The sequence below is a fragment of the Sminthopsis crassicaudata genome, chromosome 4 (assembly GCF_048593235.1).
Source record: "Sminthopsis crassicaudata isolate SCR6 chromosome 4, ASM4859323v1, whole genome shotgun sequence".
Classification (NCBI taxonomy): domain Eukaryota; kingdom Metazoa; phylum Chordata; class Mammalia; order Dasyuromorphia; family Dasyuridae; genus Sminthopsis; species Sminthopsis crassicaudata.
The window spans coordinates 28569074-28591854 of NC_133620.1; the positions used below are offsets into that span (position 1 = coordinate 28569074).

At 41.9% G+C, this 22781-nt stretch overlaps 1 protein-coding gene across 1 annotated transcript in view; it reads right to left on the reverse strand.

Annotated features, from left to right (window-relative positions):
- The window catches only part of MAST2 (microtubule associated serine/threonine kinase 2), a 132186-nt gene that overhangs the window by 104782 nt on the left and 4623 nt on the right, over window positions 1-22781 (reverse strand). Inside the window, 2 exon segments of the mRNA XM_074266065.1 lie at window positions 4810-4952; window positions 6070-6229. Of these exon segments, the coding sequence (XP_074122166.1) occupies window positions 4810-4952; window positions 6070-6229 (303 nt within the window).

The following is a 22781-nucleotide window of genomic DNA, read 5'->3' on the forward strand; positions in this document are numbered from 1 at the left end:
AGAGCTGAGGGAAAGCAGCAAAGAAGCAAGTTTATGCTGGATGTCGGGAAGCCTCCTAACCATGAGAGCCATCCCAGGATCGGAAGAGCTGCCTGAGGAGGGGCCCGGGTGCTTCACCTGGGAAACCTGTGAGCTGGGAGACTCTTGGTCACGTAAGGGTTGGACAGGGTGATCGCCTTCCACCTCCTGGACTGTGTAATTCAATGGCTCTATGCTTCTTCCATGCAGCTCTCCAGGATGCCAAAGGAATGGAGTCTCCTCTATATGCTGAAAATATCTAGCTAAGAGGACACTGGCCTTAAGGCCTCATTGCCTCCCTGCCCACGGTGAAGAGCCCGTTAATCCAGATCCCGCCTCCCTCATCCTATATTGATCTAGTTTTTTCCTGCCATCCCCTCCCAAACGATTCCCATGGAACTTGCAATGACACCTGAGAAAGTTTTCAGACAAAACGCTGCTGAGCCGTGCCTCCCCCTTCTTGGTCTATCCCTGAACAGCTCCACATACTCATAAGCAGATGTAGACAAAATTAACAATGTATGTGGAAGAAAATCTCAGGGGGAAAGCACCAGAAGCTGGGGGGAGGGAGGGAGCTAAGTCTCAAAGGAAACCGGGAGAGGAAGACAAGGGGGAAGAACATTCAAGGCAGAAGTGACAGTCAGGGCAAAGGCGGGGAGATGGGACTTTAGGAGATAGAGCACTGGGCTTAAACACAAGATGTATGGGAAGGAGTTATATACAGCTATGTGGGTATAGTGGCAGGAAAGAACTGAGATGATCCTTGGGTCACAAGGTAAAGAAGCAGAGCATGTGGTGCCCTCAAGAGTAACAGCGTGGGAAGACTAAGGAGAAAGAGAATAGAGACTAAGTTCTGAGTCAGACATGCTGACTCGCACCCTTACAGGACAACTAGTGCAGGATGTCCAAGGGACTGGGGCTCAGCAGGGAGAGAGAGCTAGAGGTCACACTAGCCCTGGAGAGAGCCTTGGGAACACCTTCTGGCTTGTCCAAGAGAATGATGACAGCAGCAGAGGCTGAGGAGCGGTCAGACCAGTAACCTTCACAGAAAGCAGGGAGGTTTACAAAGTATTTCCCGGGCACTGGCAGCTTGCCTCCTAAGCAACTCCAGCAACTCAGCGTCAGCCCCAAATCACCCTCTGCCCCTCTAATCAGAGCCCAGAGCCCTGAATGGCTCACACCTCATTTAAGGGGGAGATAGGAAACAGGAAAGCTGGGCCCTCCTTCCTTCCTTTGGGCCTTTTTGGCTTCTCTACCCACTGGACATTCCCTCCTCCCTACTCCAGATTTTCAGCTTTCCTCTGAATGTTGTTGTCTTCACCCCCTAAGGTTGCAAGCTCCCCCAGGGCAGGAACTGTCTATCTTTTTCTTCTTTATATTTGCAGCAGCTCAACCTCAGAGGTAGATGCTATTATCCCCATTTTACAGATAAGTAAAGTGAGTCTGAAAAAGCTTCCTTCATCTAGGAAGCAGCAGAAGCAGGATTTGCCTTCCTGACTCAATCCAACAAGAACCAAGAGAGAGAAGGGACATAAAGCCTGGAGGAGAATCAGCAGTGGGAGGGGCAGGTGGACCTGCCACAGGATGCTGGGAATGCTCGGAATGCCAAGGACAAGGAACAGGACTTGGAAATTAGCAATCACTGTGAGGGGGAGGCTGTGGTGGGGCAGGCCAGGTCAGGTCAGCCACCAATAACGAGCTGAGCATCAGGGAATGAGGAGAGTCAGAGAGCCGCGGAGCGGAGAGCTGGATCCAGGTCTTCCTGACTCAGGGTCCACCGCTGTCCACACACCCACTAGAGTGCCTCTCCAATGAGTCATGAGACACTCTTGGACTCATCCTGTTTCCTGCTCTGTTTCTTTATCCGTGACTTTTTAAAATCTGGCCCAAGGCACTATGCCGCAAGATTAAGAGCCAAGAGATGGATCTGGAGGGGACACAGAAAGTCACCAACTCCATGAGGGGCTGCCCTGGAGAAGGGTCGCCTCCTGAGGTCCTCCCAGGGAGAGCCCTGTTTCATGGAAGTGCAGCCAACCTTGAAACCTTGAGAACACTATCATGGAATAAGACCAAGAAAGAAGCCAGCAACACACCTAAAAAGCAATAGCCTAACAATTCAGCAACACCACCAGACATCCACGGCTATGTTTAAATTTAACACTCCCCCAGAGCTGGGGATTTCATCCAAATCCTCTTATTTCTTTCCCATGGACTTGGTTGCCATCTCTATGCACAGGATCCCACATCATCCCATACTCAGCCCTCAACTCCCAACCAAGCTTCGGGCTTGCATCTCCAACGGCCTACTAGACATTGCAACCGGGATATCCCAGAACACTGAAATTCCAAATGCTGAAACTGAACCCATCCTCTTCTGCACCCCCTTCACAGACCTTCCTGATCACTGCAGATTACTGTACCTGATTATTGAGATTACCAATCTCAGTCTCCTAGGCTCCTAACCAAGATGTCACTCTTGACTCCTCCCTCTTCCTTACCCCCTCCCATTAAAATCAGCTTCCAATTCAGGTCACCCTTCTTTTCATATCGCTTTCATGTCCATTTGAGAGCATCCCCTTGGAGTGGGCCCCCAACACCTCCTGCATCTGCCTCCTGGCCAGCCTTGCACTCCTCCAATCCAGCCTCCAAATCACCGCAAAAGGGGTTTTTCTAAAGCATATCACCTCTTCACCACCTCAGAAAACTCGAGCAAGTCCCTTCGGTACAGGATGAAGCAAACCACCCAGCCTGTGCCCCCCGCTTTTGTGGTGGTCTCTCCACTGCATATGACACCCCTCCACTCAAACTTACTTGCTATTCACAGTCACAGAATTTTGAGAGCTGGAGGGGATGTCAGCAGTAGCCAGTCCAATCCAGGACCCATAAGAAATCTAGAAGAACTTATATCCCAAAGAGATCTTACAGGAGGGAAAGAAACCCACATGTGCAAAAATGTTTGTGGCAGCCCTTTTTGTGGTGGCAAGGAACTGAAAACTGAGAGGATGCCCATCAGTTGGAGAATGGCTGAATAAGTTATGGTATATGAATATTATAGAATACTATTGTTCTGGAAGATGATTTCAGAGAGGCCTAGAGAAACTGACATGTACTGATGCTGAGGGAAATGAGCAGAACCAGGAGATTATTGTACACATTTAATTACAAAATTATGTGAGGATCAATTATGACAAACTTAGCTCTTCTCAACAATTTGGTGATTCAAGGCAATTCCAATAGACTTGGGATGGAAAATGCCATCCACATCCAGAAAGAGAACTATGTAGACTGAATGTGGATCAAAGCATAAAATTTTCACCCTATGTTTGTTTCTTTGCTTTTTCTTTTTTGTTGTTTTTTTCCCTTTTGGTCTAATTTTCTTGCACAACATGGCAAATGTGCAAATATGTTTAAAAGGACTATACATGTACAACATGTATCAGATTTCTTACTATCTTGGGAGAGGAAGAAGGGAGAAAAAATTTGGAAGACAAAGTCTTCTAAAAATGAATGTTGAAAACTACACATATTTGGAAAAATAAGTCCAAGGTTCCTCCCAGCTCTGTGCCTTTGCTGGGCCCTATGCTGGGAACCGCCCCAACTGGAATCTCACCTTAGAAGGAGGCCTTGCACTTTTCCACACCCCACACCCCACCACTCTATGTGCTTTCCTTCTTGAGGTAACTTTCCATCTACTCTGCATATCTCTTGTATGGACCAGTTATTGTCATGTTTCTTTGAGAGCACCTTGGCAGAGGGCCTGGCAGCGCTGGCACCTTATCAATGCCTGCTGACTAAGCGACTTCATCGGAAGGTGTCTCCCCCACCCACAGCTCAAGCGTTTTCCTTCCCTTTTTTTTTTTCATTCATTATCTAATTTTCCTAAAACAGATAAATCTCTGAAATCTCAAACTAAGGAAATATGCCCTCAAGAAGATGAAACTTTCCTTTTTCAAAACTATTAAGATGCAATGACATATCCCTGAAAAAGCAAAGAACAGGTTTGGGCCTCCCCATGTCCAATTCTGCCCAGAGTCCTTCCCTAGGAAAGGTGACTCAGCTTATCCAAAGTCCTGAGGAAAAGGAAGATTTTTTTCCTCCCACAGCCATGCACTACCTCAGAGACTCGCTCAATCTGCAGAGGCCACATGGTCAGCGTGCAGGGCATTCAGTCACAAATCCTTAGTGCACAGGGTGGGTGGGCAGAGCAGGCCAGAGAGGCCAGACCCAGCAACCTTCATGCAGCCCAGGGAGGAGCAAGACCAAAGATTTTTCCAGTGTGGCTCTCTGCCAGGCTCCTACCCCCAAGTACTGAGACAAAAATGGCAGCTAATCACTGGCATTTAGAGAAAGCCTTTAGGTTTGCAAAGTGCTTTATAAAATATCTCGTTCTGTCCCCAACAAGTCTAGAAGGTCGGGGGCTTTTCTTAGAAAAAAAGCAGAGCTGGGAAAACAAACAGGGTTCTACAGTGCTGCCCAGTGCTCATGGGGCCAGCCTGCTCAGCTGCCCCAAGGAGCCAGGAGGCTGCATTCTGCTGATCCCAGCAGACTTTAGCCAGGGCTGCCACAAGCAAGAGAGCAAGGTTAAGTGCGCTGCTAGCTCAGTGGCCCATCTGTGGACCCCTCACCCTGGCATGGCCATTCACATAGGCTCATTCAGATTGTGGTGAGTGCCAAGTCCAGCTCCAGTGCATGTAAGGCAAACCCTGTGCTCCTGGGGCCACGCCACAGAGGGAAATAAAATTAACAAACCCCAAGTCCTAAGACAAGAATGAAAAACTAAGGCACACTCACCAGTCCAGCTGTCAGTGACGGGGCCGACTGCCCCAGGGACTGGTTTCTCATACGGACCAGGTTGGAGGCTTCCCCTGAGCACTGCCAGGGTGGTTGTCCCCCGCCACTGTGCCCACCACTGGACAAAGGCAGCAGCTGCTTACCTGCAAGGGGGAGAATCATTACAGACTAGTAAAGGGCTACAGCAGACTCTTCTTAAGTAAACCCAGGCCTTGGTGGGGTCAGGAGGGGCCCAAAGAGGCACTACATTCAGAAAAAGGGTCCAGAACCAGAGATACAGCTGGGACAGGGAGCTGGGCACCTGTGGAAGGCCTCTGCAATCCCCAATCATAGGCATACCAACAGGCCCCACACTAAGTTTCTGTGAGCAAGGGCCTAGAAACACACACACACACACACACACACACACAAAATGGACACAGGGGTCCTTTCTCCAGCCAATCAGGAAGCCTTGCAATGGTTTCTTTCACTGAGAAGCCCTTTCCTAAGAGACTGTCTCATTTGGTCCACAAGCATCTCTAATAATGCGGTTTTTGTGCCAGGAAGCATGCTGACCACTGGAGGCACCACAAGTTGACTGACCTCTCTCTACCAGAGCCTTCCAGAAACATCTGTCTCAGACCCATCTGCCTCAGCATTTGCACAGACAAATGCCCAAGGGGCTGCCCCCGCACTAATAAGGCAAACCCTGGGCCTGAACCACAATCAATGGCGTGGCCTCATCTTTAAAATGGGGGAACTGGGCCCCGTGTACTTCCTTCACAAAGTCATTTGTAACCCTGCAGAGTGGGTGGCTGTGGTTGCAATGCCACCAACAAGGGTTGTACTTGGGATCAGAGGCTCTGAATTCAAATGTGGCCTCACACAGGTGCTAGCTGCCTTACCTGGGAGACTCACTCTCACTCAGTATTTTTATTTGTAGAATGAGGGGCCACAGCCTCTCCCTGCCCCCATTTGTGAGGATCAAATGAGAGAGTGTTTGTAAACCTTGACACATCCCCACAGTCCTGGCCCTTTGAGGTTTTCTTCCAGATATCCTGGAGCTAACCAGTTTGGACCTGGCTACTGGGATATGGTCCCCCCATCAGAGGGGGGAGCTCCCTGGGAGCAGGGAGTTTTTCTTTGTCTTGCCAATGCTTATTGGCACTAAGCTGGCACACAGTAGGGTTTAATATTGGTGATGGATGGATTTTAAGACGTCACGGAAATACCCCAGGGGACTCTAGCAGCTGCTGTGACTGCATGGCCAGGAAGACTCACCTGACAGAGACAGGGCTGTGGCCAGGCTCCCCCGGCCCCGGAGTCTGCCATCATCCTGACTCAGCTGCCGATGAAGTTTGGCTTTTCCACTTGAGGAGAACAGGTCAGGATTGCTGAGCTTCCGGAAGATCAAGGGGCTGGGTCCTTTGGCTTTAACATCCTAGGGGAGAAACACCACCACAGGGGCTTTATCTCTACCCTCTGCTGAGAAGAACAAGAGTCCTACCGTCCTGCACCAGTATCAAAATGGACCAGGCCTTTGTCCCAATCCCTATACTGAACATCCCTGAGGTTCACTTTTGTCCCTTTACTATTAAAGTCTAGCACAGAATTTCACACACAGTAGGTATTTAAGCAATGCTTGCTGAATTGAACTAAACCAGATAAGTCACCTGAACGGGGGGATATATTGTGTTGGTTGGGGAGATCTAGGGAAAAAAAAAAAAGACATTTATCCTTAACCACAAAGACTGAGAACCAAGGAGGCAACTGGTCTTAGGATGTGGACAGAACTCCTCTTTGTTGATCATTTAAGTCAGTAAATGAACAGCCCTATCCCCCCAACAATCCTGTGACACAATTCATGTGACTTCTCATGCTTTCATGGTAAAAAGGGGAAACTGAGGCTAAGAAATTATAAGTAGATCCTAGAGGCAACAGGAATCATCATACATATAGACAAATGACAGAAACAAATGCCACCAAAAGCTGGTCTCCAAGAAAAAAGTGATCCAAGAATATGAAGCTTCCCAAAAATATTTTAGCGATGTTTTGATAGCAAAGAACTAGAAACTCTTTGAACTAGAACTCTTGGTAGCAAAGAAATGGAAACTCTTTGAACTAGAACTCTTGGTAGCAAAGAAATGGAAACTCTTTGAACTAGAACTCTTGGTAGCAAAGACCTGGAAACTAAGTTGATGTCCATCAATTGAGGACTGACTAAACAAATGTAATGGAGTTTAATATGATGTAACAAATGATAAACAGAATGAATTTAGAGATGTCTTTACTTTTACATGAATAGATGCAGTGTGAAGTAAACAGATACAAAAAAACAACACACATAATGACTGCAACAAAGTAATTACAAAGAACCATAAGCCAAATGAAACTAAATGTTGCAAAAGTTTAAAGAACAACTTGGTCCCATAGAGATGGGAAAAGACATCTTCTCAAGTTACTGGAACTGGAAGACTTAGGGATACATACAAAATTATCTTTTCATTATATTTTATCTGGTTTTACTAAATTTTTATTTTTACTCTATTTAATTTTTTATTATAATACTTGACTCTCTGGGAAGGAAGGAAAATAAGGATAAAATCTGGGAGATGTAAAGAAAAAATCAATTAAAAAAACATTTTTTTACATGTACCTCCCCCCCTTTTCAATGAAGAAGTAGGGAATTGTATAATACCTCATCAGATAGCTACACTTTTCATTATAAGGAAAGGATCCCTGGATGGGGTAAGGAAATGTATCCGCAAATGAACAGGACACAAAGCAAAAGACATCAACAAAATTTGTTTTAAAATAAGTCAAGCAAAAAACAAATGTCATCTATGCCTCTGTCCAAATCACTGATCAAAAAACTTAAAAAGGACAGAATCAAGCAGAGGAACTTGGAGCACTTGTCTGAAGATCTAAATGGATACGGAATCATGAATGATTCCTTTCTTCAGAATCTGGTCATTCAGCCGCAGGCTCTCATTCCCAAGGAAGCTAATTGAACTTTTTGTCCAGTCTATATTTCCCCATCTTTTCTTCAATGACAGCAGGAGACGATCAGAAAACGTACTAAATTCTAGCTAAATATTATGTTAATATTAACATCACTTACAGAGCAGCCAAGTACTCAGATTAACTCTATTGACCCATTCATTCCATTCTGGTCTCAGAGAACTTTCCTTTCCTTGGGAGAAAGGTGGGAGATGGCAAGTGGGGGAGGAGAGTACTACTCACAGTTTCAGAAACAATCACTTGGTTAGTTTTGAGCAATGATTTTTCTTTGCTAGGAGATGGGGTTCAATATTGGATTAGCTGAAAGGCTGGGCATAAAATAGTAAAGTAAGATACAGAAAACTAGAGATGAAAACTAAATAAATTCAGTCAATTAAATCTGGGCAAATTATGTCTACACAAATCTACTACCATGACAATTTAGCAATTCTTTCCAAAGAAAGAAGCTAAGACTGGCCCAGTCTACTCTTGGTGAAGCTTTGTGAGCAAACCACTTTCTTGTGCAGATGACCACTAACCATTCTTCTGGGGCAGCCAGAGAGCACCATCATGTCCAGAGTACAAGGCCTGAAGGCAAGAAGACTCCTCGTCCTGAACCGAAATCTGGCCCCAAATACTTAGGAGCCTCGTGGCCCTGGGCAAATCACTTCATCCTGTGTGCCTCAGTTTCCCCATCTATCAAATGAGCCAGAGAAGGAAATGGCAAACCACTCACGGATCTTTGCCAAGAAAACTACAAATGGGCCACAAAGAGTCAGACACGACTGGATGACCACCACCAAGCTTTTAACCTCACATTCTAAAAATCTGCCACGCCCTTTTCTGTAGAGTGCAGCAGCAGTGGTCAGCTATAACCACCAACTGCCAAACTACATCCCCCGGGACTAGCACTGATCTTGGGACGGCTCACTCCTGTGAGGAAGTCTTACAGCACAGGGGTGCTCTGTCACCTTCACTGACACAAGAGCACTGCAAAGAATCAAATTGCAATGAACCCCACCCATACAGTCTTTGGACACACCTTCAATGATAGAAGGCAGACATGAAGCACTGGCCTCCCATGGTGGAGAAACACAGACAGGCCTCAAGTCCAAGTGGAGTATAAAAGAAAGAACAAAAGTTTCCATCCAAAAGAAGCATCTTCTGGGATCTTGGCCAAGATGAAAGACAATGCTGAAGCATACCTTGGGAAGGCCATCACAAACGCCGTCATCACAGTACTGGCCTACAAGAATCCCAACATCTGGCCACCGACTGTAGAACCATTACTGCTCTCAGTGAGCGCTGAATCATCCGTGAGCCACCTGCTATGGCTCTGGTTTATGGCCGGGACAAACAGGTTGGTGCTGCAAGAAATGTGTTGATGGGCCTTTCACTGCCTCCATTCTTACCCTGAAGATGGCCTTTCTGAAGTCCAGTCCATAGCTAGGGACACCCACGTGGATGGTAAGAACTTTGCCAATGGTACGGCCTATCACTCCACTGATGAGTTCAAATGAAAGCACAAGAAGAACATAGGCAAGAACAAGGATTATCCACCATCTGTGTACTGCCAGTGAACAGGCAAAGCACATCTCTCCTCCAGAGCCCAGGCCAGAATTGGGATTGAGACGCTTGAGAAAAATAGTGACTTCCCCACCCTATCATCACTAGGGTCTGCTGGGAAGAGCTGAATGCTGACCTCTTCCATGGCACGCTGTACTTTGTGGAAAAGTCCCAAGAGATGCCAAGCCAAATAATTCACAGATTCATGACACTGTCTTGAGAGATGGTTATACTTGGATCCCCCAAATCCAGAAACTCCTACAGAGCTTCAATGGCAAGGTGCTCAATAAGAGCATTGATGTTGAGAAGACTGAGGCTTGATAAAGCTGGAGACAACTGAGAATTTGCAGGCCCTAAACTGCCAGTAGAGTTCTGACAGCTCTGTCCAAACACAATCCCACCAGCCCCACGAGGCAGACATAGACCTTTACCGTCTAGTCAGATAATGAGCCTGAAGGTGAGAGCAAAGACAAAGTCCATATAAGCTCACAGGAATACTGTCCCCAGGGGGGCATCCTCCACATTTTTGCTATGGATAAGACCAGGGAGGGAGAACATAATCCCCAGGTCATTTGAGCAGAGAAGACACTGGGTATATGGTCCAGGAGGCTGAGAAGCTAAAGATGAGAAGCAGAGACAAGTTGTCCTCCAAGAAGTCTCTTGAAACATATTTCTGACATAAAGAAATTCCAAGGCAAAGCTAGAGATAAACACAAACTGATCACAGCCCCATCTGGAGGCTGATTTTTTCCACTTAACACTGAAGAGATCAACTATACACACTAGAAAAAAAGAGTATTCCACACATGCTTTCCAGAAATGAAGGACTCCCAATTTTTAGCCCACTAGTAGTTTTAAAATAACATTTAATTACTGTGGAAATTTGGGCATTCCAAATACTTGAATGTGTGCTGAAGGAGGGAAATGAAAAACATTGCCCTTTATCAGTAAACAAATGGAAATTAAATTCTTAAATTTAAACAAATGGAAATTAAATTCTTAAATTAAATTCTTATTCTGGAGAATAAAATCTATTAAAACTGGCATCATTTAAAAAACAAAAAACAAAACAGGAAATGATTTTTGCCCCTCTCTAATGTTTTACACAATATTTTTACAATTTATTTGTTTAATTTTTAATATTCTTTTTTTTTTTAACTTTAAATTCTACACTAATGCATTATTGGTGGAGTTGTGAACTGATCCAAACATTCTGGGAAATTATTGGAGCTATGCTCAAAGGGCTATAGAACTGTGAACTTCCAGCAATATCACTATTAGGTCTGTATCCCTAAGATATCATAAAAAAGGGAAAAGGACCCATAGACAAAAATATTTACAGCAGCTTTTTTTATGGTGGGAAAGAATTGGAAATTATGAAGATGCCCATCAATTGGGGAATGGTTAAACAAGTTTTGGTATATTAACTATAATGGAATAAAACTGTACTATAAGAAATGATAAACAGGAGTATTTCAGAAAAACCTGGAAAAATTCACATGAACTAACCGGGGGACATTATACACAGTAATCACAAAATTGCATGATGATCAACTGATAAAATAAGCTTTTCTCAGTAATGTATGATCCAAGACAATTCCAAGGGACTCAATTTAGAAAATGCTATCCACAACCAGAGAAAGAACTATGGCGTTTGAATGCAGAAGGAAGCATATTTCACTGGTTTTTACTTGCTTGTTTTTTTCTTATGGCTTTTCCCTTTTGGTCGGAGTCTTCTTTCACAGCATGACTAATATGTAAACATGTTTAGCATGATTATACATGTATAACCTATATCAGATTGCTTCCTGTCTTGGGTGGAAGAAAAGGAGAGGGGAAGGGAGGAAAAAAACTCAAGTTCTTACATAGATGAATGTTGAAAACTATCTTTACATGTAAATGGGGAGGGGGGGGAAATACTATAAATTTTTTTTTTAAAAGAAAAAGAAAATAAACTTTGAATTTTCAAATTCTTCTCCTCCCTCCACTCTCTTTCTCTTCCCCTAACAAGGCAATAAATATATGAATTATACATGTGAAATTTTGCAAAATAACTTTCACATTTCAAAATAAAAGCAAGGAAAAAAATTTTACTTAAAATTGCAATCAGAGTTCATCAGTTCTCTCTCTGTAGGTCAACTACATTTTTTGATCATGAATTTTTTGGAATTGTTTTGGATGGTATTGATCAGAGTAACCAAGTCTCTCATAGTTGATCATCACAATATTGCTATTACTATGAACAATGATCTCTCAGTTCTCACTTCACTTTGCATCAATTCATATGATCTTGCTATCTTTTTCTGAAACTCTTCGTCATTTCTTAACAGTAGCACAATCATATGCCACAACTTGTTCAGCCATTTCCTCAATTTCCACCTCTTTGTCACCAAAGAGCTGCTACACACACACACACACATTTTTGATCTTTCTAAGGTACAGACCTAGTAGTAGTATTGCAGGGTCACAAGCCATGCACACTTGGACAGCCTTTCAAGCCTAGATACAAATTGTTCTCCAAAACGGTTAGACCAGTTTCACAACTCCATCAACAATTCATTAGTGCACCTATTTTTCCTTCATTCCTGCCAGCATTTATCATTTCTGACAGGTATGAGGGGGTTCTCAGAGCTGTTTTAATATGCATTTTTATAATCAATAGGGATTTAGAGTAATTTTTTTCATATAACTATAGATGGCTTTGATTACTTCTTCCAAAAACTGCCTGTTTATATCCTTTGATCATTTATCAATTGGAGAATGGTTCTTTTGTAAATCTGACTTGGTTTATACTCATTACATATTTGAAAAATGAGGCCTTTATCAGAGAAACTTGCCATTAAAATGTTAATATTACTCCATTGTCTATGGTACCTTTTAGCAAAATGTAGTTTCCATGATTATAAAATGAGATGGAAGAGGAAATGACAAATCACTCCAGTATCTTTGCCAAGGAAAACCTAAATGGGATCATTAAGAATCAGACATTACAAAAAACAACTGAACAACAAAGTTTCCCTGACGCCTCTTTTTACCATTAGGACAATTCTGTTTGAATCAGCTACACCCAGAGAAGGAACACTGGGAAATGAGTGTAAACTGTTTGCATTTTTTGTTTTTTCTTCCCAGGGTATTTTTACCTTCCGAAACCAATTCTTCCTTTGCAACAACAACAACAACAACAACAACAACAACAACAAAAAAAAATTGGTTCTGCACATATATATTGTATCTAGGATATACTATAACATACTTAATATGTATGGGAATGCCTGCCATCTAGGGGAGGGGGTGAAAGGAAGGAGGGGAAAATCCGGAACAGAAGGGAGTACAAGGGATAATGTAAAAAATTATGTACAGTCAAAAAATGTTATAATTATAAAATTAATAAAAAAATAAAGACTACTTGCAACAAATTCACCTTTAAAAAAAAAAAAAGGCCAATTCTGTTTTTCAAGGTATTTTTTTCTTCAGTACTTTTTGTGCCACTTTCAATTAGAGTTTATTTTTTATTTTGCTTTGCTGAGATCATGAAAGCTATTCCTGCTTTTTTTTTTTTTTTTTCAAGTTTAGCATTTGGCTCCAGTCTCTTATTTTAATGCTATATATGCCTTTCTGTTTCAAATGTATTTCTTATAAACAACACATTGTTGTATTCGGGTTGCTAATCCATTCTGTTGCCTCCTTCCATTTTATGGCTAAACCCCATCCCAATAACACTCACAGTTATTTATAATTATGCTTTTCCCTCCATCCTGTTGTCTTCTCTCTCTCTCTCTCTCTCTCTCTCTCTCTCTCTCTCTCTCTCTCTCTCTCTCTCTCTCTCTCTCTCTCTCTCTCTCTCTTTATCCTGTCCTTCCTCAAAAGTCTATTTTGTTTCTATCCACTGCCTCCCTTAATTTATCTTCCCTTTTATCTTCTTTCCCTCCTATTTTTCAATTTGGTCAGTTACACAATTGTCTAAGTGTGTGTATATGTGTGTGTGTGTGTGTGTGTGTGTACATACACATTCTTTTTCCCTCTTTGAGCATTCCTCTTTCTCACTCCTTGTGAAGATTATTTCAACATAATCAACTTACATCTATGCCCTGTCTATGTCAGCTCCTTTGAATTGCCCCAATAATGAGAAAGTACTTACTAGTTAACAATTTAACTTCGTTGAGACTCTTATGACTATTCTTTCATGTTTACTATTTTATGTTTGAGTCTTATGCTTGAATGTCAAATTTTCTATTCAGTTTCAGTCTATTCTCAAGAATACTTGAAAGTCTTCTATTTTATTATGTAGCCATTATTTCTCCCTGAAGAATTACCCTCAGCTTTTCTAGGTAGGTTATTCTTGGCTCTAATTCTAACTCCTTTGCCTTTCAAAATATCATTTTCCAAGCCCTCCATTCCTTTAATATGGAAGCTGTTAAATTTTGTGTGACCCTGACTCTGGATACAATACTTAAACTTTCTGGGTGCTTGAAGTATTTTTCTCTCTGACATGGAAGCTCTGGAATTTGGCTATAATCTTAATGGGAGTTTTCCTTTTGGGATCTGCCATAGGTGATAATCAGGGGATTCTTTCCATTTCTACTTCACCTCTAGTTCAAGGATATTAAGGCATTTTTCCTTGATAATTTTTTGAAATATGATGTTTAAGTTCTTTCTTTGATCATGGTTTTCAGGTGGTCCAATAATTCTTATAATCTATTTTCCAGGTCAGTTATTTGTCAAATAAGATGTTTCACATTTTCTTCTATTTTTTTTTCATCCTTTTGACTTTTTGTTTCTTGATTTCTCATGAAGTCATGTACTTCCACTTGCCCAATTCTAACTTTTAAGACATAATTTTCTTCAATGAGCTTTTGTACCTCTTTTCCCATTTGGCCAATCTGTTTTTAAAAGAGTTCTTATTTTCAGTGAATTTTTTGTGCATCTTTTAGGCACTCTTTTAGGACAATCCTGTTTTTCAAGGTTATTTTTTTTCTATAGAGGGCAGGAACTCTGAAAAGGAATACTTGAATACCTTGGATATACTTGGATAGCAGAGTACTTATAGGTAAGCACCTACTCAGTGTGATTTGATTCTCTAGTTAAGCATATTTAATATAATGAGGTGATGTAATAGCAACACTGGCGAGTGCTCAGTGTGCTATAGTGATATAATCTGAGGTATTTAAGGGAGTCTCAGATAAAGAAGGCTCTCTCAGCCACAGACACAAAGACTTGAGACTCCAGACTCCATTTTTGACCAACCTTGTAGTAATTGTCCTGCCTCCTTCACTCCTCCAAGACTAAGGACCAAGGTTCTCCAGAGACTTAGTCCAGACATTACATTTTTCTTCAGTACTTTTTGTGCCACTTTTACCAAGATTTTACTTCTCTTTTTGTAATTTTCCCTCTACCACTCTTATCTCTTTAGCTCTTCTATAAATTCTTGTTGGGCTTGGATCCAATTAGCACTTTTGAGGCTTTGTTTGTGGCTGTTTTCACATTATTGTCTTCTTCTGAGCTTGTGTCTTGCTTTCCTCTCTATCCTGAAACTGCAACACAGAACTGCAAATGGGCAACAGAGTTGCCAAACAGTGCCAGCTGACCTCTGTTAAAGCAAAGGGTTTACTCTAATCTTTTTCTGACTAGTTGTAAGACTAGGAACTCCCAAAGACATTCTTGAGGAGGGTGATAGGGACAGACTTATACAGTAAAAAGAAAGACTGGCCAGCAGTTTGTCTGCAAAGGATCTTGGGGTCTGAGGGTATTGCTGGCTCCTGTGAGCCAACAGGGTGATTTGACAACTTGAGTCTTCCTGGGCTCCCTGAAGCATATTGCACAGCTTTCAGGAACCAGGGAGAAGTGGTCTTTCTGCCCTTGGGCTCATCTCTAGGCAACCCAGTGTTAGGAAGGAAGTTGAGAGTGTCCTTTGCAGAGGAGGGCGGACCACATGGATAGAAAGATTGGCTGGTTGAAGGAAAACAGGAACATTTCTCCTGTGGAAGGAAAGGAAAGGCGCCTACCAGTACCAGATCTCAAAACTATACAAATCAAGAATCACTAAAATGATTTGTCAATAGCTAAAAAATACAGCAATCAATTAATGGAGCACATGAGATAGACAATATATCAAAGCAAATAAATGCAATGAAGCTACTGTTTAATGTTACAGGCCTTTGGGGCAAGGATTCACTACTGGAGAAAAATTGCCAATAAAAAGAGCAGGAGTCTGACAAAAATTAGGCCTAAGCAAATCATGTAGAAGGAAAGTTAAAAATGGATTTAGATTGGATGTCTTCAACATAAAGAAGATCCAACTCATTTCCAGTTGATCAATGATGGACAGAAACAACTACACCCAGAGAAGGAACACTGGGAAGCGAATGTAAATTGTTAGCACTACTGTCTATCTATCTACGCAGGTTACTTATACCTTCGGGATCCAATACTTAACATGCAACCAAAAAATTGGATTTACACACATATACTGTATCTAGGTTATACTGTGACACATGTAAAATGTATGGGATTGCCTGTCATCTAGGGGAGGGAGTAGAGAGAGGGAGGGGAAAATTTGGAAAAATGAATACAAGGGATAATTTTATTAAAAAAAAATTAGTCCTACATATATACTTTCAAAAAAATTTTATAATTATAAAATTCACTTTTTTAAAAATGGACTTAGATATAAAAAGAGGATCAAGGAGGATTACTTATTAGAACTACAAAAAGAGTTCATGACCAAACAAGGAATAGAGAGGACCAAAGATAAAATAAACAATTTTGATTAGATAACATTTAAAAATTTTTTGTACAAAATCAATTAAATTAAAATTAGAAAGCAAATAAGTAATCTGCAGAAAATTTCTATGATGAAAGTCTCATTTCCAAGACTTATATGAACTAAAGAATAAAAATCATTCCCTACTTTTAAATAGTTAAAGCAATTTGCTTAGCAAAATGCTTAGAACAATTCACAGATCATTAATGTGACTTTTCCTACAACCCCTACAGCATTTGTTATTTTCTTTTTTTATCCTTTCTGCTAGACTGATGGGTATGAAGTAGAATGTCACAGTTTGCTTTAATTTGATTTTTCTCATTATCTGTGATTTGGAGTAGTTTTCACTCAGCAATTTGGATTTCTTCCTTTGGAAATTGATTGTTTATATCCAGATCTATGCCTCTATTCTTTCATACCTCAGAATTCTCTGCCATATCTTTACCCAGGTCACATTAACTAACTCTGGGTATCCCCCAAGACTCTGTCCTAGGCCCTTTTCTCCGGTTATACCAAAGATGTGAGACCAGAGGGTAGAGAATAGTCAACCAGATTAAAATGTCATATGGAAATATTTTTTAAAATAAACAAAAATACAAATAGTGCAGATGTTATTTTCTAAGTCAATATGCAGCTCATAAAAGATGTTTCTTCACTTGGTGATGTCTCCAGCTCCCAAGGATTAATTTATCATCTCTATCCTGATCATTCTCAAAACTTCTTTCCTATCCTCCAGTTTTACATCATCAACTATTTATTAGATATCTCAAACTAAGAGTCCTATAAATACCTTAAACTTCCCACATCCAAAACTGAACTCTAACTACTGAGAGCACCACTTTCCTATCACCAAGGTTCACAACCTCAGTGTCATCCCCCACTCCTCACTCTCACCCCCCTCCAATCCAATCTACTTAAAAGTCCTCTCAATTCTACCTTAATGACAGCTCACCTATACACCTCTTTCATGTTTCTGACACTACCACTACTCTGATGCAATACCTTGTCACCTCAACCTGTACTATTATAACAGCTTGCTAGTTTCCAATAAATAGTTAATTTACTGTTTATCTTGTTTGTAGATAAATATGTGCATGGCATCTCATCCACTGAAAGCAGGATGTAGCTTTGGGGGGGGGGGGTGCAGAGAGGGTATTTAAAGAAAGGGGCAAGTTGCCTTTCTTGGGTTTCTTTAGCACTTAGCACAATGCTTGGCACACAGTGGGTGATTAATAAGTGCTTGTTGATTTGAATTGATAAATGAAACAGAATATTAAGAAGGACTATTTCCAAAAATCCTTGAAAGACTTGTTACAGAATAAAATTGAGCACATCAGGAGAACAATATATACAAGAACAACATTGAAAACACAAACTACTTTGAAAGACTTGGGAGCTCTGATGCAGACAAAAAGGGCTGACGAGGATGCCAGCAATCCCCAATGAGAAAGAATGTTCCCCATTTGTGATGGACCCAAGGCACAGAATGACAGATCCAGGTTCAGACATGGCTAATGCAGGAAACTGTTTTGCGTTATTCTGTATATTTATTACAAGGGGTTTCTTTTTCTTTTCTTTAATATTGTTGGAGGAAGGGGTAGATGATTACAAGAGAGAAAATAAAAGTTAGTTGAGAAAAAGAGATTTTTTTTTTTTTTTTTAAAGAAGAGAAGATCCTGCAGAGAGTCCAGGCCCAAGAGCCAAGACCTCCTGTGTAGAAGTGGCCTGACGCAGAGACCTGGCTGCTGGAAGCAGTGCATCTATAGGAATGGGGAGGAGGAAATATGGCTGGACAGGACAATCAGGAGCAAAGCCTTCAATGACAGACTTCACGAACTCAGACAGGGAAAGCTCTCCCGATTGGAAACCAATTCTAACATCAACCAGTCAAGAGCTTCCAAGGAATGAGCAGAACAGGGAGTGCTGTGTACAGAACATACTGGAAAGAGGATGCCTGCACTAGGAAGGGCTGAACTTGCTGACCTCTGAGGCCCCTCCAAGCTCGAAGGAAAGCAACAGGACACGAGAAGGGCCTCAGAAAGGTAAAAAAAAAAAAAAAAAAAAAAGCACAGAGAGCAACGGATGTTCTTTGCTCAATCCAAGCTGAGAACGGCCTTGTGGCCAGCCCAGTCGTGTCTTACAGGAGTCCTTCCTCTAGCCCCGAAGTCCACAAGGATCACCAAAGCTCCCACAGGCCCCTTACTTGCCTCCATCATCCCCATCAGGCCCAGGCCCATAAGCAAAGAGAGAGCTGCCAGTCACTCCCAAGAGCTCATGAAGATGACCCAGCAAAACCACAAAGGAAGAACTGCCCCCTCGTTGTCCCCCAAGCAGAGGAACCCCTAAGAAATGCAGACACCATGGCCCGGCCCACCCTGGCTGCCTTCCTGCCTCAGCTCACCACCAACGTGCTACGCCCCTCTGCCCAGCCACTTCTGGAGCTGTGCTCTCAGAGGTCTCCAGAGGGCTCCCACCTGCTCAGTCAATGCTTGCTCTGATCCTAGACCTCTTGACAGCTCCTGGCACCTGCCGACCCCTCTTTGCATCTCCTTAATATGGTCACCCCCAAGCCTCTGCCTTGGCCCCCGGGTCACATCTCTCGAGATGAGCTCATATGTTCTCCTAAAGGGCTCATCCTCCAGACTATCACTCATCCTTACCTCTCTCTCCTGATCTCCAGCCTTACATCCCTACTGTGATCTGCTGACTTTTCTCACTCCCATGCCTTTGCACTGACTGGGACTTTTAAGGGCAAGGTTCTCCCACCTCATCTCAGCTTCTGGAGTTCCCCAGCTTCCATTAAGATTTAGCTCAAACTCCACCCCCTTCTGCAGGAAGTCTCTTTCTGGAACCACCTGGCTGCTAGAGCTTTTCCTGTCTTCTCTGTATGGAACTCACAACTCCCCCATTCAAATGTATGCTCCTTGAGGACAAGAACTATTTTTATCTTTTTTGGGAACTCCAGTTCCTAATACATAGTAAGTCCATAATAAGTATTTGTTGATGGATTGATTGATATCTTGATAATGACTGAATATATCCACCTAAATCTCAACCTCAACAATTCTAAACTAAATTGAGCATCTTGTTGCTTAAATTTTCATCTCGCACAAACTTCTCAGAAACAAGAGAATATGAAAGTCCAATGTTCAACAAACCCAAGAACACAAACCACTGGGAAAAGGACTCCTTATCCTTCTGCGAAAAGCAAAAAGCAATTTGCTAGAAAATGGATTAAAGCCACTATCTTCTATCAAATAAGCTCCAAATAGGTAGGTAATCTAAATGTTTAAAAAAAAAAGAAAAAGAAAGAAAAAGAAAAAAATCACCTCACTTTCAAAAAACTGAGAATAAAAAGAGGGAACTTTTAAAACTAGAGTTCCCAACTATCAATAAACACATGAAAAACCTCCAAATTACTAAAAATAAGGAAAATGCAAATTAAAATAATCCTGGAGTTTACCACAGAAAGTAGCAAAGATAATAAAAGACTGAGAAATAAATGTTTCTGGAGCTACAGGATGACAGATATGTGAATACACATTGGTAGAAATGTGGATGGGCCCAAATATTTTCCTAAATAATTTGGAATTCTTCAAATGACTACATTATGCATATATTGGATTTAGCATATATTTCTACCATATTAAATGTATATTGGACTACTTGCCATCTTAGAGGAGTAGGGGTGGGGAAAAGGGGAGAAAAATTGGAATGGAAGGTTTTGCAAGGGTTAATGCATATGTTTTGAAAAATAAATAGCTTTAATAAAGGGGAAAAAAAAAAGAGAAGTGACTACATTGTTAACATGCCTTTGCTACAAATGATCTCATGCCCCAAGAAAGTCAAATATAGGGGGGAAAAAAGAGGAACTTTTCATGGCAGCTAAAAATTAGAAAGTACTGGACTGTTCTTTTCATGAAAAGCTAAGCAAATTATGGCATATGAATATAATGGAATATTATTGAGCAATAACAAATGACCAAATGAACGGTTTCAGAAGAAACTGAGGAGACCACGTCACAGGGAGAAACAACTTTGAAAGGCTTTAGAGCTCTGATGGATATAACAGGAAAAGAAGAAAGAAAAAACCCTGAAACTTTAAAATGAGAAACAAAAGACCAGTACCTTCAGGTATAGTCAATGTGGGAATGTCTGGCAGGATTAGGCAGCTATGTACTGAGGGCTTAGATTCTTTTTTTCTGTTTTTAAATATGTGCTTGGGGGAAGAAGAGTAGGAGGAGGAACAGCTTTTAATTTTTTTGAAAAAAATAAAATAAAATGTTTGTTGAAAGGATTAGACATTCCTTCCTTATTAAGAATTCCAATCTGTGCCATAGTTTGCACACATTGATACAATATCGCCCACTCAGCACACAGAGCAAATCTCTCCCTGCCTCCCCCGAACTTGCTCTTCTCCAAACTAAATATTCTCACTTCTTTACACAGTCTGACAAATGACATGGTTTCGATCCAGATCCTGCAGATTCCATCGAAATAAGTAATAGCTTCAAAAGGCCAGTGGACTGGCAGCCAACCCAACTTCTTTGCGCCCACTTAGAGCTCTGTTGACATGGGTCTGAGACTTTATAAGTGAAAGGGATCTACCAGGGTAGTAACCTCATGGCACAACAGATAAATAAAGCACTGGCCTGAAGTTGGGAAGCTGGTTCAAATCTTGCCTTAGACACATACTACCTATGAGATACTGAGAAGATCACTTCACCATTGCCTCAGTTTTCTTCTCATGTAAGGTAAGTTATGGCCCATACCTAGCACAGATGTTACAGGATCAATGACATAAATTCTGTAAAGCACTAAGCAGAGTAGCTGGTACACAAGAAGTGCTTAATAAATGCTTGTGTCCCTCTCTTCCTCCCTCCCTCCCTCCCTTCCTTCCTCTGATACAAAGTTGTAAAGCTTCTGGCCTTATTCTTGAGAGGTTATGGGCCTCTGCCTCAGGTCACAGAGGCAGTATGGGGTCAGAATAGGGCTGGCAGCCAGATCTTCCTGATTCCAAGGCCAGTGTTCTCTGGCCTCTAAGCTAAAGACCTCTACAAATGTTAGAATACTTAAGGAGAATCATTTTTTCCTTCCAACACCCTGTATGTCATGGAGACAGGAAGCCAAAACCCACTAAAGCCAACAATCCCTCTGCCAAATGAAAAAACTATGGTAAACACAGTTTGTCCTATAGGTAACTCCAAATCAGAGTTTCTTTTTGTTTTCAAAAGGGGGAAGAAAAAAATGAAAATTGCTGATGGCAGCTGACTCCATCATGATGATGAATGAGCCTCCAAAGGATAACATCCTGTCCTCTGGACATACTCCGTTAGCTGCGCCATCTCAAACAATCCCCAGGCTCAGCTTCCCTGGGGGGGACCATTCTCTTAGTGTTGGAGCACCAGGTCATTCAAGTGCTACTGACACAATAACATGTCTGTTTTCCTTCTACAAAGTCACTCCAAAAATGCCGGGATCGAGCCGACCTCAAATGAAGAGGCCCAAGCACAAATGCAATCCCCACTCCAGAAAGCAGAAATTCCTTGGCTCCAACGCCTGGCCAAGCAATAGAACATAATGATGAAAGGCAGGTTAGGATACATCTTGAAAAGGAAGAAGGCATCTCAAAGAACCAGCCTACCTTCCTAAAGAAAAGATACTACCCAACAACGTGCATTTCCTTTCCCAACTGGGCCTATTTAATAAAAGTCAAAGATATGATACATCTTGATTTTAGCAAAGCATCTCATGAAAGTTTCTTGCACTGTTCTCATGGACAAATGCCAAAATGTAGGCCTGACAAAAAAAAACCAATTAGAAAGATCCTAAGCTGGCAAAATATCCAGGTCCAAAGAAGAGTTATCGAAGGTTTGATATCTACTCTGAAGGTCTCTAGTGGAGTGTCCCAGGCATCCCTGGTTAGACTTGGGCTGTTTAACATGTTTTTCAGTGACTAGGAAAAAGGAATAGATAGCAGACCCATCAAATCTGCACATAGCTGAGAATACTTGATGACCAAGAGGATCCAAAAAGACACTGACATCCTAGAGTCCTGGGCTGAATTTAATAAGATAAAACTTGGTAGGGATCACTGTAAAGTCTTGCAAAGAAATCAACTTCTCAAGCGCAGAAGTGGGGAGAAATAGATGGGTAAAAACAAGTTAGTATGAGAATAAACTGAGGGTTCTGGTGACATGTTCAGTACAACACAACGAGGTGGCAGGGGAGCCTCAATGCTGAGGCTGCATTTGGAAAGACAGCTTCGAGGAGGAGATGTATGACAAAGATGCATATCGGGATTTCCCCAAATGGTCCATAAGCTGCTGGAGGACAGAGCCAGCTTCTTTCTTTGTACATTCAGTGCCAGGCTCACAGGAAGCATTTGAGAGAACCCTGGCAAACTGAATCATCTCAACTTAAGTGTTTCATTTTATTGGACATTGGAGTATTCAAGAATTAGGCCAATAAAATCATCACTCATAGAATTAAAAGTGGCTCCTAAATTACTTAACTGACTTGATCCCTTTCCTTTAAGTACCTAGCTATGGGTCTCACTTCTTAAAGCCATAATCACCCAGGGCTCTCAGGCTCCCATATCAGCCTGAAAGGCCACCATACCTCTGGGAGAGCAGACAATGAGCCACGTTCAAATGCAGGCTGGGCT